Source organism: Schistocerca cancellata, chromosome 4 (genome assembly GCF_023864275.1).
Source record: "Schistocerca cancellata isolate TAMUIC-IGC-003103 chromosome 4, iqSchCanc2.1, whole genome shotgun sequence".
NCBI classification, from domain to species: domain Eukaryota; kingdom Metazoa; phylum Arthropoda; class Insecta; order Orthoptera; family Acrididae; genus Schistocerca; species Schistocerca cancellata.
In genome coordinates this window covers 232,023,564-232,039,628 of record NC_064629.1, presented here as the reverse complement: position 1 = coordinate 232,039,628, position 16,065 = coordinate 232,023,564, and the positions used below count along the sequence as shown (strand labels likewise).

The window sequence follows — 16,065 nt, the reverse complement described above, 5'->3', positions numbered from 1 at the left end:
TTTAAAGTATCGTTAAAAATGACTAATATGAACACGGGCGTCTGTAATTGTATCGCTAAAGCAAGATGATGCACTAAAAGACCAAAATGGAAATACTCTGTGCTACACAGTTCGAGTTTCTATTTCAGTACTAAAATCCCTGACGGGCTTTCGACTCGGTAATCACCGGGAAAATCGTAAGTGATTGATATTAGGGCCCATACCTCTGAGATTTTGTTTACTAGTCTAGCTATTTCTTTCGACAGTCACGGAAGAAATTAATGGAATTTATTAACTACTTTATGGTCTCCATCACTGACGAAACTAACGTAAAAATCTTTATTTATATTGATCTGACTGTGGTAAAAACACGATGAATTCAATTTAAGTGCAACGAACTGATACGTTCAAGGCACATGCAGACATATTCACATTCTTAACCATCACAGTCACTGAGAAACTTCCGGAATTCCTCGATGAAGCCAATAAGCTAGTAGATTCTTCTCTATCACAGTTTGACGAACATTTCTGCTAGGCGCAGCACTGTCACACAACGCAGTCTCCACCTTCCCCGACACGAAGGCATTCCCTAACACCATACATCATTGTAAGCAATAAATGAAGCAATCAACAGATCTTCCACGTGATACGCTGGCAGCCAGAAATGACATAGAATTCCAAACGAACACACAAAGACACCGTATCAATCATTTTCACCTATTTCAAAGTGGTTTAACATTAGTGCAAGCCAATAAAGAACGCCTGGCTATCAAATAAGGGTGTGACGAAAGAAGAGGGCACAGAACCATCAAGTTACCATGTAAGAAAGCGTGATATTACCAATACTGCTCATGCTATTCGGTATATTGATTGCTTGGCGGTTACATTAACACTAACCTATAACTGCTCAAAGACTACGCTATTACCTTTGACAAGGTGTAGTTGAAAAATACGCAAATATTTGGCAAAAACGCAAACATTTCAATTAACTTTAAAGATAAGAAACTCGCTTTATGAGGAGGTTCAAAGGTGTATTTTACAACAATAGCCTAATGACTTAGCTGTGACAGTAGTATTGATGATCATATGTGGAGTCCGTTATCACAAACAAATGGAAGTAAAAATGTTGGCCGGCTGGGGTGGCCGTGCGGTTCTAGGCGCTACAGTCTGGAACCGCGCTACCACTACGGACGCAGGTTCGAATCCGGTCTCGGGCATGGATGTGTGTGATGTCCTTAGGTTAGTTAGGTTTAAGTAGTTCTAAGTTCTAGGGGACTTATGACCTCAGAAGTTAAGTTTCATAGTGATCAGAGCCATTTGAAACATTTAAAAATGTTGGAGGCTAAAATAAATCCTAATGATATAAATTCATTTTCTGCAGTCAGTGCTGCCAAGCTTCAATGTATCTCAAGAACGATATTACAGAAAACCTAGGAGCTGTTGTAATGACAACTGCTTTGGGGGCTTCCGTAATGCAGTTCTTTGAATAAATTCAGTTCAGATTTACGAAACTGACAGTCTACTAATACAACTATAAGGCGTGTTGGGTCTGTATCACGTTAGATTACCAAGTTACACTGAGGAGCCAAAAAGCTGGTACACTTGCCTAATATCGTGCAGGACCCCCGCGAGCACGCAGAAGTGTCGCAACACGGCGTGGCATGCACTCGACTAATGTCTGAAATAGCGCTGGGGGGAACTGACACCAAAAATCCTGCGCGGCTGTCCTTAAATCCGTAAGTTTACGAAGGGGTAGAGATGTCTTCTGAACAGCACGTTGTAAGGCATCCCAGATATGCTCAATAATGTTCACGTCTGAGAAGTCTGGTGACCAACGGAAGTGTCTAAACTCAGAAGAGTGTGCCTGGAGCCACTCTGTAGCGATTTTTGGCGCGTGGGGTGTCTCATTGTCCTGCCGGAATTGCCCAAGTCAGTCGGAATACACAATGGACATGAATGGATGCAGGTGATCAGACAAGATGCTTTCGTCTGTGCCACCTGTCAGAGTCGTATCTAGACGCATCAGGGGTCCCGTATCACTCCAATTGCACACGACCCACACCATCACAGAGCCTCCACCAGCTTGAACAGTCCCTTGCTTGCAAGCAGGGTCGATGGACTCATGAGGTTGTCTCTATACCCGTACACGTCCGTCCGCTCGATACAATTTGAAATGAAACTCGTCCGACCAGGCCAAATGTTTCCAGTCATCAACAGTCCAATGTCGGTGTTGACGGGCCTAGGCGAGGTGTAAAACTTTGTGTCGTGCAGTCATGAAGGGTACACGAGTGGGCCTTTGGCTCCGAAACTCATATCGATAAATGGTTCGTATGCTGAAACTTGCTGATGGCTCATTATTGAAAACTGGAGCAATGTGCAGAAGGGTTGCCCTTCTGTCACGTTAAACGATTCTCTTAGGTCGTCGTTGGTCCCGTTCTTGCAGGACCTTTTTCCTGCTGCAGTGATGTAGGAGATCTGATGTTTTACCGGATTCCTGATATTTACGGTACACTCGTCAAATGGTCGTACGGGAAAATTGCCAATTCATCGCTACCTCGGAGATGCCGTGTCCTATCACTAGTGTTCCGACTATAACACCACGTTCGAAGTCACATAAAGCTTGATAACCTGCCATTGTAGCAGCAGTAACCGATCCAACAACTGCATCAGACATTTGCTGTGTTATACAGGCGTTGCTGACCGCAACGCCGTATTCTACCTGTTTTCTTATCTCTGTATTTGAATACGCATGCTTATACCAGTTTCTTTGGCGCTTCAATGTATATCAAAGAGATGCAAGAACTACTTAAACCTAACTAACCTAAGGACATCACACACATCCATGCCCGAGGCAGGATTCGAACCTGTGACGGTAGCGGTCGCGCGATTCCAGACTGTAGCGTCTAGAACCGCTCGGCCACACCGGACACTTCAGATCACAAGCAGTTAGTTCTAGTGTGTGTCGCCTGTAAAGATATTTTAGACAGGCAGTACATCAGTAACTTTCATAACACACCTTAAATCTGACATTTTATTGTTTACGTATCTGAGAAAAGTGGCGATGCCTTTCCGTCTGCCCTATCTGTGCATATAAATGAGAAACAACGGTAGTACATTGAGCTTGCAGAGGCCGTTTCGAGCAAGCATCTGTTACGGTAATTCCTGATTTTGTTTACACGATGAGGAGTATAGCGAGCAATACGTTCCATCCCTGTTCATTACTCAGAGATAAAGATCGTGCTAATAATCGTTACTTTCGAGTAAATTAAATGCATACCTCTATGTGATGTCACAAACGTGATGATATAATGAACGTAATTAGAGTCGAGGTAGACAATTTGAACAGTTTCTAAGCTGTCATATAAAGAGCAGGATGTAACTTTTGAATTTAGCATTTCGTCATCATCGACGTCATTATGAGTGTAGAAAAAATTTATCTGGAGACCCCTGGTGTACAAATTAGCAGCAGTCTATTTGTTTGGCTTACTGAAATAAATAACTGTATTTATTTGTAGCATAGTGTAGCTTATCTAACATGATGCGCAAGACACAGATGCTCGTAGCTCCAGAATATATAGGCTGTTTGACTAAGAATTTTTTCTTTTATCGATATCCACAATTCCCCTGACATTATCTTCATATTTCTGTTTCACTTTGTGTAAGTCTCTGTAATGAAAAGTGTAAATAGCCTCCGTAGGTGCTTTACGGTTATTACTGGTATTTAAATTTCATCTTTGCAACAACAATAAAATGCGCGCTTTGTAAAACAAGGCCAATGGTGGTATTTTAAAGCCGATTTTGAGTTGCATCAGGAAATGTTGTTTGTTTGCATATTTTTGGGGCACTCCTTCGTTTGGAACTGATGTGTTTTGACCACGCTCAGGTTTGTTCGCAGCACTACATATTTCTTGACGTGAAATACGACAAAATATAGAGCCATTCTGTTGTTCAGAGACACGTTTAGTCAGGAGTATGCAAACGAACATCATTTGTGCTGTAATGTGTCGTATTTCATATTTGCATAATTTTGGCACTGACGTTTCTTGCCTACTCTCACGTTGTTTTGCAGCGTTACACATTTCTTGATAATACGCGTGATTGAATACAGCAGTAGCAGTATTTACTGGCAAACTCTGAGGTCGTGTACATTTAGTTAACTAAATTTGTCACACAATTGCCCAGGATCACTATGATGATGTCAGGAGGTCGTAAAAAACAGTAGTGGTTCCCTGCTGCGTCAGTTTCACATAAATAAATGTGTAGGGCTTAAACCAATATGAGACTCGGCGGAAAACGTCAGTGCAAAATGGAGGAATACCTCAGCAACGTGCAAGCAGACGACACTTCCTGAAATCGGAAACAGAGTACCAGCACCGGCGACTATTTTTACTAAAAAGACGAAACGTGTATGATTATATAATTGCACATTTTCTGGTTTTTGCTCAGAGAGAGTTGAAGTATTATCAAATAAAAGTAGACATATTTCTCCCTCCTCTGGTATTTATTGATGTGTTGAATTCTTTCAACTGTCTATGGCATTTAATAAATGATGCTTTTAGTTTTATACGGGTCCAAGTGCCCAAATCATGATTTGTAGAAAATAAGAAAAAGGTAGTGAAAAGTATATGTGAGACATTCATGTAGGGTATATTATTAAAATACCACTTCTGTAAAGTTACAAACGGGTCTGAAGATCATCAATATAACACCATATCCAAAAAATACGGTATTACAGGGCCTGTGTTATTTATAATTACAATGCTGTGTTCCATCTGACACGAATGCGTGTCCGAGGGAACATTGCATCGTAACTCGGAACAACACAGGCACTGGAATACCGTATTTATTCGCCGACACTGGTCAAGCGACTTCCAAGTAAAGTTGTCTTGCACGAGCTCCGTCTAATAGATAAGGCTGATTACACGTATATTCATTAACACAAACTTATTCGAGGTTAAAACTTATTCTCCGTTTCATTGACAAAATTTTTGGTGAATATCCCATTACGCTTGCTAAAGCACTATTGTTCTCATTGAAATTTCTGAGACACTTTTGTTATCAGAAAATCTTTCCTGAAAATTGACTGATAGGGTAACGCTTGTTTGTAACTGATCATGTAGCCTCAATTTTTAAGATATCTGTAGGCTTTAGATTACTTACCCTTGCAGGAATCTACACCATTTAGCCAAATCCGAAGACTTCATATGTGTATTACGTAGCTTCACCGGAAATTTTGATTTATTGTATGTGAATTCTTATCATTCTCGCGTTTAGTTGGTTAACTGCTACCAAGATTAGTTCCCTTCAGGCGTCTTATGACTATTCACATGTATACTAACCATCAGTGACGTGCTTCGTGACTATGGGATTCTGGAGCTGTCTGTGGATTTCTTTCCTATAAGAGCTCCGCAGTACTCTTTCTTTTACTGTCACATTTATGATGTTTGGCAAGTTTTGTTGAATGACAGTCACAATCTTGCCAAATTTGTGGTGTATCCAGAACTGGCTATTAATGCTAATGACTGAATACGGTTGAATTTTGTGGATAAGTTTTTGCAACCGGATTGTGAAGTGGTAACACCATTCACGCATCAGCAGGATATGCCAGATTTGTATATCATATGTGTGGTGAGCATAAGGTTCTGAAGTTGTGACCGTATTATTTAATTTTTCTTCAGTTTCGTGTACTGTACCCCCTTCTACTCATATTCTGTGTTTCAACGTACACTGCGTGATCAAAAGTATTCGGACACCTGGCTGAAAACGACTTACAAGTTCGTGGTGCCCTCGATCAGTAATGCTGGAATTCAACATGGTGTCGGCGCACCCTTAACCTTGATGACAGCCTCCACTCTCGTAGGCATACGTTCAATCATGTGCTGGAGGGTTTCTTGGGAAATGGCAGCCCATTCTTCACGGAGTGTTGCACTGAGGAAAGGTATCGATGTCGGTCGGTGAGGCCTGGCACAAATTCAGCGTTCCTAAACATCCAAAAGGTGTTCTATAGGATTCAGGTCAGCACTCTGTACAGGTCAGTCCATTACAGGGATGTTATTGTCGTATAACCACTCCACCACAGGCCGTGCATTATGAACAGGTGCTCGATCGTGTTTAAAGATGCAATCACCATCCCCGAAATTCTCTTCAACAGGGAGAAGCAAGAAGATGCTTAAAACATCAATGTAAGCCTGTGCAGTGATTGTACCACGCAAAACAACAAAGTGTGCAAGCCCCCTCCATGAAAAACACGACCACACAACAACACCACCGCCTCCGAGTTTTACTGTTGGTACTACATATGCTGGAAGATGACGTTCACCTGGCATTCGCCATACCCACACCCTGCCATCAGAACGCCACATTGTGTACTGTACTTCGTCACTCCACACAAGGTTTTTACACTGTTCAATCGTCCAATGTTTACGCTCCTTACACCAAGCAAGACGTCGTTTAGCATTTACTGGCGTGGTGTGTGGCTTATGAGCAGACGCTCGACCATGAAATCCAAGTTTTCTCCGACCATGAAATCCAAGTTTTCTCGTCTCCCACCTAACTGTCATAGTACTTGCAGTGGATCCTGATGCAGTGTGGAAATCCTTTGTACATGTCTGCCTATTGCACATTACGACCCTCGTCAACTGTTGGCGGTCTCTGTCAGTCAACAGACGAGGTCGGCCTGTACGCTTCTGTGCTGTACGTGTCCCTTCACGTTTTCACTTCACTACCACATCGGAAACAGGGAACCTAGGGATGTTTATGAGTGTGAAAATATCGCGTGCAGACGTATGACACAAGTGACATCCAATCACCTGACCAAGTTCGAAATCCGTGAGTTCTGTGGAGCGCCCCATTCTGATCTTTCACGATGTCTAATGACTACTGGGGTCTCTGATATGGAGTACCTGGCAGCAGGAGGCAGTATAATGCACCTAATATGAAAAACGTATGTTTTTGGGGGTCTCCGGATTCTTTTGATCATATTATATTTAAACACTAGTCTTTAGCATTAGCTTGCGTTATTAATAACGTCCAGAGAAAATCCTTATGCTTCTTCTGGAATGTATGGGGGCATACAATATTTTCGAGTTTTTCCAGTTTTTCAAGATTATTTTCCCTGCTTCTCTGAATTTCAAATATACCATTGCTGCAGTAATATGTACATTTAACACCTTTCCAAAAACACGAACGTCTTCCCAAGGTCTGAGGTGATTGTGAGATTCCTTTAATTTTATCAAGTTACGTTCTTGAAGTCCATCCTCAACATTGATCTGGGGTATATCACTGATCTTCATTTTAGTGATACTGAGCATCTATGGACTCACTGAAGGAATGTCCTTGATATCAGTCCTGTCGATTGTTGCAGTCTCAAAATGTTTATGACGTTGAAATTTTTCAGTCATCTTCTTGACGTCTTCTGGTACGTAAGTCTTCATGACTGCCTTCATTTTCTCCAAAACAGCAAACCCCAACGAACTAAAGAGTCTGAATTTTGTGTTGCTACGAGAAATATACACTCCTGGAAATGGAAAAAAGAACACATTGACACCGGTGTGTCAGACTCACCATACTTGCTCCGGACACTGCGAGAGGGCTGTACAAGCAATGATCACACGCACGGCACAGCGGACACACCAGGAACCGCGATGTTGGCCGTCGAATGGCGCTAGCTGCGCAGCATTTGTGCACCGCCGCCGTCAGTGTCAGCCAGTTTGCCGTGGCATACGGAGCTCCATCGCAGTCTTTAACACTGGTAGCATGCCGCGACAGCGTGGACGTGAACCGTATGTGCAGTTGACGGACTTTGAGCGAGGGCGTATAGTGGGCATGCGGGAGGCCGGGTGGACGTACCGCCGAATTGCTCAACACGTGGAGCGTGAGGTCTCCACAGTACATCGATGTTGTCGCCAGTGGTCGGCGGAAGGTGCACGTGCCCGTCGACCTGGGACCGGACCGCAGCGACGCACGGATGCACGCCAAGACCGTAGGATCCTACGCATTGCCGTAGGGGACCGCACCGCCACTTCCCAGCAAATTAGGGACACTGTTGCTCCTGGGGTATCGGCGAGGACCATTCGCAACCGTCTCCATGAAGCTGGGCTACGGTCCTGCACACCGTTAGGCCGTCTTCCGCTCACGCCCCAACATCGTGCTGCCCGCCTCCAGTGGTGTCGCGACAGGCGTGAATGGAGGGACGAATGGAGACGTGTCGTCTTCAGCGATGAGAGTCAATTCTGCCTTGGTGCCAATGATGGTCGTATGCGTGTTTGGCGCCGTGCAGGTGAGCGCCACAATCAGGACTGCATACGACCGAGGCACCCAGGGCCAACACCCGGCATCATGGTGTGGGGAGCGATCTCCTACACTGGCCGTACACCACTGGTGATCGTCGAGGGGACACTGAATAGTGCACGGTACATCCAAACCGTCATCGAACCCATCGTTCTACCATTCCTAGACCGGCAAGGGAACTTGCTGTTCCAACAGGACAATGCACGTCCGCATGTATCCCGTGCCACCCAACGTGCTCTAGAAGGTGTAAGTCAACTACCCTGGCCAGCAAGATCTCCGGATCTGTCCCCCATTGAGCATGTTTGGGACTGGATGAAGCGTCGTCTCACGCGGTCTGCACGTCCAGCACGAACGCTGGTCCAACTGAGGCGCCAGGTGGAAATGGCATGGCAAGCCGTTCCACAGGACTACATCCAGCATCTCTACGATCGTCTCCATGGGAGAATAGCAGCCTGCATTGCTGCGAAAGGTGGATATACACTGTACTAGTGCCGACATTGTGCATGCTCTGTTGCCTGTGTCTATGTGCCTGTGGTTCTGTCAGTGTGATCATGTGATTTATCTGACCCCAGGAATGTGTCAATAAAGTTTCCCCTTCCTGGAACAATGAATTCACGGTGTTCTTATTTCAATTTCCAGGAGTGTAGTTGTCATTAGGGTCGTCTGACTCTTATTTTGACCGACGCAGTTGTCGCGCCAAAGCTTCAAATGAGTCTGTTCTCCAAAGTAGTTGCTTAATAATGGTAACAATACCGAACCCATTTCATTTCCTTCTCTACCAACAGTAGTCTCAGTCCAAACACAAATGTAGCTATTGACTGTATTACACTCATGTTATAGATGGACAGCTGCCTAGAATAAAACGTCTGTGAATGCGTCATTGTCGTAGAAATATTATTTGCTATATGCTCACTGCAATAACAAGTTTGTTATTTCACGGTATCTAACATTCAAGTATGTCGTTTCTCATGTGTTCTTGTGCCTGTTATTCTTGGTGATGATGAAGTATCAGTTGTGTTTTAAATATTCCTTTGAAGCAGTTTTCATCTGAGAGCTTAACTGCTCACAACGTGAACAAATATTTGTTCTTGGCCTCCCAAGGCGTAGATGAGAATATTCTTTTGTGAATATGCTCTAGTAATCCCTGCAGGTGATGCCAGTACCAACGTTTTTCTCCTTGTAACCATCAACATTCTGTTTATGCTCAAATTAGGGCTCAAAAACTTCTTACTGCACCTTTTTCGGCTGTGATGAACTCCTACCAATGAAAATAATTCGATGTTCTCTTTACTAGATAACCTTAATTCTTCAGTCAGTTTAAAAGGTTTGTTACTTCCTCGTGCTACATCATGGGCCATGTCTGCTATTTTCTTTACTCAGTGAGAACTTTAACTGCTTTGTGAGAAATGTGGAAAGCTATTGTATAAATTTCCTCTACATACCTTTAAGTGCTTACCCTTTCCATCAGGCAAACGATAGTGTCCACTGCCCTGACGCCTGATTTTATCTGAAGTTTCATGTTTACCATATCTGCCACGTTGAATAACATCAGTTGGAATTAGCTCCATCACGTATGATCCTTTACTTTGTTTTATCAGCGAGTCCATAGTAGCTATCTTATAGTCTTTTAAGATGCTCAATGCTCAGATCTCGGTAGTTGTGTGGGCACTGCTTATCTTCACCACAAAAATATAGACGCCAAGCACCATATCTGAAGCACATTTATTGGTCACCAAAGTACTCTCCCACTCAGTTCTTTTATAACTTTAAAGTAGCGAACATTGAGTCGTTTTTTAGGCATAAATACTTTTCATTAATTGTATATGACTTACTTTTATTGTCTGTTATCAGTATCGATACGTATTTATGCATTTTTAGACTTATTTCATTGCAAAAGTTGCGTAATGATTCAGTTATGATGTTAAAATCTTGTAGAGTAAATGTATCAATCTGAGGTCTGGGACCCTGCTGTGGAAACGATCGAGTCGAACGTTATAAGCGAAAATCGTTCCGCTACATCCGAGTTTGGATATACTCCGCTGGAAGCCCTTTGCTTACATATTTTTGGAGGTGGTGGTACGCATCAAAACAAGCGAAAAAGTCCAGTAAACATGACCAGAAGAGCTATGAACACTCGTTCACCTTTGCTATTGTGAAACACATCTCTTTTACTAAAGAAGTGCTCATGGCTCTTAAGATGTCTGTTTTATAGCCTGTTTTTGTAGACAGGTTTTATTGTTCTAGTCTGTACTGCCCTCTCTAAAAATATGGAAAGCAGTAAGCTTGCAGTAGAAGAGATCCACTGTCAGAGGCAACAGAACGATTTTCGCTTACAACTTTCGACTCGGTCATTTCCGGACCAGGATCTCTTGCTCCAAATTGATACATTTACCCTAATCTACCATCCATGACAATTTGTACCATCATCACGAAATCATCCTGCACAGTTTATTTGTTAATTTGTGTGTACATTCGAAACATTACCTATTCAGTGGTTACAAGACGATCCAGCCCACGGTAAAAGGCATTACGAATTGTACGATATTTTATATTAAGTCTGATGTTACGTTCATAAGTTTTTATATAGAATGGACAAAATAAAATTGGCCTGGAAAGTATTTCAAGCATCTTAACAGTGGCAACAATTTCATCTGCCGCAGTTTTGGATGATGTAAGTTGAATTGCCTGTCTTTGAGGACGTGGAATATTTTCTGGGCTAATTTTATAGTGAATTTTTGTGAATAACTGCGAACCTAACCTCTGGCATTATCTGTTTCAGTGAATGCCACCGGTCACCTTCGAACGTGGGCATGCTGTCCTCTCATCCGTAAGGTGGCTGTAGCCGGCGGCGTCTACCGACTAAGATTTGTCCTATCAAGAATAAAAGGCGGCCTCTTACACCTTTTGTGCGCCTCTCAGAATCATGACCTTTCAAGTAAATGTTTGCATCAAAGTACTGTAAATATAACAGTGAACAACTTTAAACCAAGAGAAAGTAACCGAAGGTGATGGCACTATCATCATTAAGTGCCAATCGACATCACCTCCATTTGCTGTTTCCACGTATTCTACAAGTTCATATGTGGTCGACACATAACACATCATTTTTTTCCCATTTCCAGTGTCATGCGCAGATAACAGTAGTGTCACCCATTGAAAGTAAATACTGAACTTTTGAAATTTTCTTTTTCTCTGTGTTCTTCAGTGATAACCTGATTCTCACTGAAGCTATTTGTATCGTAACGCAAGTTACGTTTCTTTTATTCGTTAAGAGAGCTGCTACATAACGTACATATGTACATAACAAAAATATTACACAAAGATGTATCTGTTTAACTGATCTATTATTGTAAGTGGTTAAAGTTAGGAAATGTTTATGATGTGGTAAAGCCACACAGTAGAAAAGTATATCACATAGCTGAATGTTCTATTTATATGTCCCAGAACCCATGTATAGCTAAGGTGTCATGCATATTAATCTATATATCATTATGGACAATCCCAGAAATAAATAAAAACAAAATGAATGTGTAGAAGTAGAAAAGTTCTCTGAATAAATCTATTTATCAACTGATGGGATTCCATAAATGGAAATTATGTTTGAAATATTTTATGGTTTGTTATCCAAATATACATATATATCATACAGGATTTAATATTCTGTTTACATATGCATCTAGATTTTATATGTAAGAAAAATATGCTGAGAAGTACTACATATATTATGATAAATAGTCTCATAGTAATAAAGATATTTAGACGTAGACTAGAATGGAAAAAAATTTCGTATATAAAGAAGTATATGTCGTAGATGACTGAATTAAGTTATTGGCTTGCGGTTCTGAAATATTTTGTAATGCTTTTAAAATAGTATTAAATATTCTATTTATGTATATCTGTAGATGTGACTCGCAATATAAGTGTGCGAAGATGCCATTTAATCCTGTAACAATGGTGCATAAAACTAACATATGTATATGTATATATTGTCATGAGGAATTTTGCAGTAATTATACTGTAGGCGTACATTTGGTGCAAACGACAATATCTTTGTAGAAATAAGATCGATCTGTATGCCATGTTTGGATATGAGTACAGTTTCCTCCAGGATTGTGAAGTTATTACCTCAGAGGAAGGACCATGACCTTGTCCTAACGCACAATGAAAGAATTCTATGAGAAATGTAGCGCAAATTGAATAGCGAGAAGAAGTGTAGGATTGAAAAAGAGCATACAGTATTAATCCACTTTTTATTTTTGTACATGTATAATTCAGATGGAATGTTTCAAGAGAACTAAGAAGAACTACTGTATTTCGTCAGATAATGCCATGCAAATATTTATTTCTGGATGCTCATTTTTCTGAAGCCTAATTGCAAACATCCGGTCCCGTATTCTGCAATTAACGAATCTATGACATTATTTAAAAGTCATATACAAAAAAGAACTGACTTACACCGTCTTCACTCATGTGATTTTTTTGATACAATGATTCAGTAAGAACATTGAGTAGTTTTGCAAGCATAAATACTTTTCGTTAATTATACATGTCTTATTTTTATTGTCTGTTATAAATATCGGTATATATTTGTACATTTTTAGAATTATTTGAATGCATTAATACGAAGCATGTCGGCGAAACAGATAATATCTACTCATCTATTCTGTTACAGCTTTCTATATGAAAACACTCATCTCTCCTATTGCAGGATATTAAAATGGATATTATAAAGTTAACTAAAATGTCCTATCTGTAAACGAACGCTACGTTCTAAACAGAATTTAAACGAAGCCTAGCGGTATTTCATCCGTTATTATTATTTTCTGTGTTTTTTGTGAGTAAAAGTCACCATTGTAATGATTTCAGGTGTTCTGAAGGCATCGCTATGTAATAATTACTATCTATGTGTAATATTTGCATGTTATGAATGTCTATGTTTCAAAAATATATAGATGTTATCTTCAAAAGAAAGAATTATATGTGACACTTATATAATATTTGAGAATCATAGAGATGATACATTTTAATTAAATGGCTATAAGTAAACGTTGTATAATGTATTTTAACCAGCAGAATATATGTATGTATGTATGTCGTGAAATATGAATAAAGAGCTTTAAATTTCTATGCCTCATTTCAATTTTAAAGCAACTTATTTCCTTTATACTCTCTGTAGCTCTGACAGCGGCTTATTCATATCATACCACTCAATTTATAAGTAAGGCAGGTGTAGAATAAATGTCAGCAGTTACAATCAGCAACAGACGTGCTTTGATTCCCTGTGTAGCACATTCTGTTTATTCCTTCACAAAAGAGTCGAAATACACACTGAAACTTATTACATTTGGCATACACATTAGTACAAAATGTTTCTATATCAGTTTTGTAAAAGCTGTAAACGTATTTTTCAGTAGTAATAAGTCAGTTTTACGAAGTGACAATTTTACACTCTGCAATCAGTCGTTGATTAGTAAGTGGTGTATGTCTTACCCTGAACAGTAACTTCTGCTTAAATGTCTATTTTTAAATCAATACCTATTTCCTACAAGAAAACAATATCACATATTCTATGTGTCTGTATTCTTTCTTGTGTTCATCACGTATAACAGAAGACATTCCGAGTATTAACTACGTATTTTTGTTTAATTAATTATCACCTCAGTCACCACATCCTGATACATGCAGAAGAAAATATTTTTTTCTGGGGCTAGTTAAAGAGAAATAATTCAATATTACTACAAGAGAAGTAAAGAGGCAGTTGATTTCACTGAAACACGACTAAGAATAGGGTGAAATGATGAATTATTGGGGTTCCCAGATTCTTTGGTGCTAGTGAATAATTCCATAGGAGTGGAGCATAAAGGTGGAGCTGGTTCAATGGCTCAGGAATACAATCCACTATATCTGTGATATGGCTGGTCATTCGTAAGGTAGAAGCTCCTTACTCGCAGTATGGGCCATGAATTTCTGTTGGATTGTCCTAAAACTTAAATCTGAGTGACGCCAATTGTATTGTGTCAATGGATAGTATTCGAAGAAGATAAGGAGAGAATGCTTATAAACAAGTACAATCAATTAGGGTAGATGGTAGAATGGAATTTAAAGACAGTGAGCATCGCATACAGTACTAAGGCAACTTATGTCAACCAGAACAATCATATATTGTTTCGTGGAGGCTATCTTTAAGCTTCTACCTAAACACATTTTGTGCATCCCTTTAACTTTGCGTCCGAGTAAAGTGAATGTGATCACACTGAATGGAGTTATACTGGCTCTCTGACGAGTCACACTTTAGTCTCGAACCTGATAGCTGTGCGTTTAAACTGAGACACAAATTTGTACATAAATCTTTCTAATATCGTTCTAGAGGACTGTTGGTTCGAAAATGATAAAAACTTGATGGAAGTACGATGTTCGAAGTTCCACATGGGAATGTATATAACAGGTGACCTTTAAACAAATTGTTCAGCGGAATGCAGGTGCCACTGGCCATTCGTTGTTTTTTATGACATCTCAGAAAGTGGGTTAATTATAGCATACGTCCGCTATGTCACTGTAGTAAAATTATAACTTTCGATTTCCAGAATGATATCCCAGTTGTAGGTACGCCAAAAAATAGTCGAGAACCCAAGAGATTTAGAAGTACATCTCTCACTTCATTACGGAAGATACAGGAAATCAAGCTTAAAGTATAAAGACATACTAAATATTAAATTCGTCTGACATTTATATAGTCTACTCTGTTTTATGTCAAAAGTTTTTTGCTGCTGTTTGTTTGAAAGAGGGGCAGTATCTCCATCTCCTACACCAATCTGATGTAGCTACTGATGATCAGATGATTTTACATCTCATGACGAGACCAGCGTCACTCCAAACCATTACTTTGGAGTTTGCGCGCTATGTTGCAGGCTGCCGGATAGTGGTCATGGGAATAGGGTCTAACTTGTCTGCATCCATCACTACACTTCACGTTGAAGCAGGATTCCTCCGAAAAGCATACCTTTGCTTCACAGCAAGCTGATGAGAGCGTTCAACGTATCGATTGCAGATTTTGGTGTTTGTAACTTCTGTAAATGTTAGTCGATGCAATGAAATATGTACAATTAGTGCAATCCACAAAAGATGTCATCGAACGCTCTACAGGGACAGTTCAACACCGACTGCAGTGTTCCAGCTTCGAATCAACACTACTTCGTTATGGCCAGTAACAGCTTCTGTGCTGCATATGACCGACGTCTACCCACAGATTTAACACACTCGCACACGTACGTACAAATTACTTTCATAGCTACATGCTCTGTACGAAGTGAAATGTCACGGTATGACAAACGAAGTTACCTGCTCTTCGATCATTATTTGACAATGGAAGTCACTTAGTACTGATAGTGCACTATTTGGCGTCGAAGAGAAGTGCTGCCACTTTTTTTCATATTTTCATATTTCCTCTTCATTTGACACATTTCACAAGCTCATCATGGCGTAACTGATCATTTCAGCCACATGCAAGGCCACATATGTGGGTTCCTTCTCCCTGGGATTTTACCAAGCTATGACTGGTACACTGTTGTGTACACCCAGCAAGATTGAGAGATCCTTACTGGCCTCTGCAGTTCCTGAGAAATTTACTTTTTTGCATTTAAATCAGTGTCCAATGAGGCCCATGCAGAGCTGGAGAAGGCAGTCCGTAAGTGCTACCTGTCTCAACGAATCAAAGCTAATGCAAGTGACAGGTACCCTACAAAATCCCCATGGTAGTTTGAAAGTAGTGAAAGGTAAAGTTCAATTTACATTACTGGA

The 16,065-nt window shown here is 40.5% G+C and overlaps 1 protein-coding gene across 1 annotated transcript in view; it reads left to right on the top strand.

Annotated features, from left to right (window-relative positions):
* The window catches only part of LOC126184035 (protein tipE), a 549,851-nt gene extending 536,477 nt beyond the window's left edge, over positions 1–13,374 (top strand). Inside the window, exon 3 of the mRNA XM_049926392.1 lies at positions 11,048–13,374. Coding sequence (XP_049782349.1) covers positions 11,048–11,099 — 52 coding nt within the window. The 3' untranslated portion in view covers positions 11,100–13,374. The remainder of the gene's footprint in view (positions 1–11,047) is intronic.
* The last annotated feature ends 2,691 nt before the right edge of the window (positions 13,375–16,065 follow it).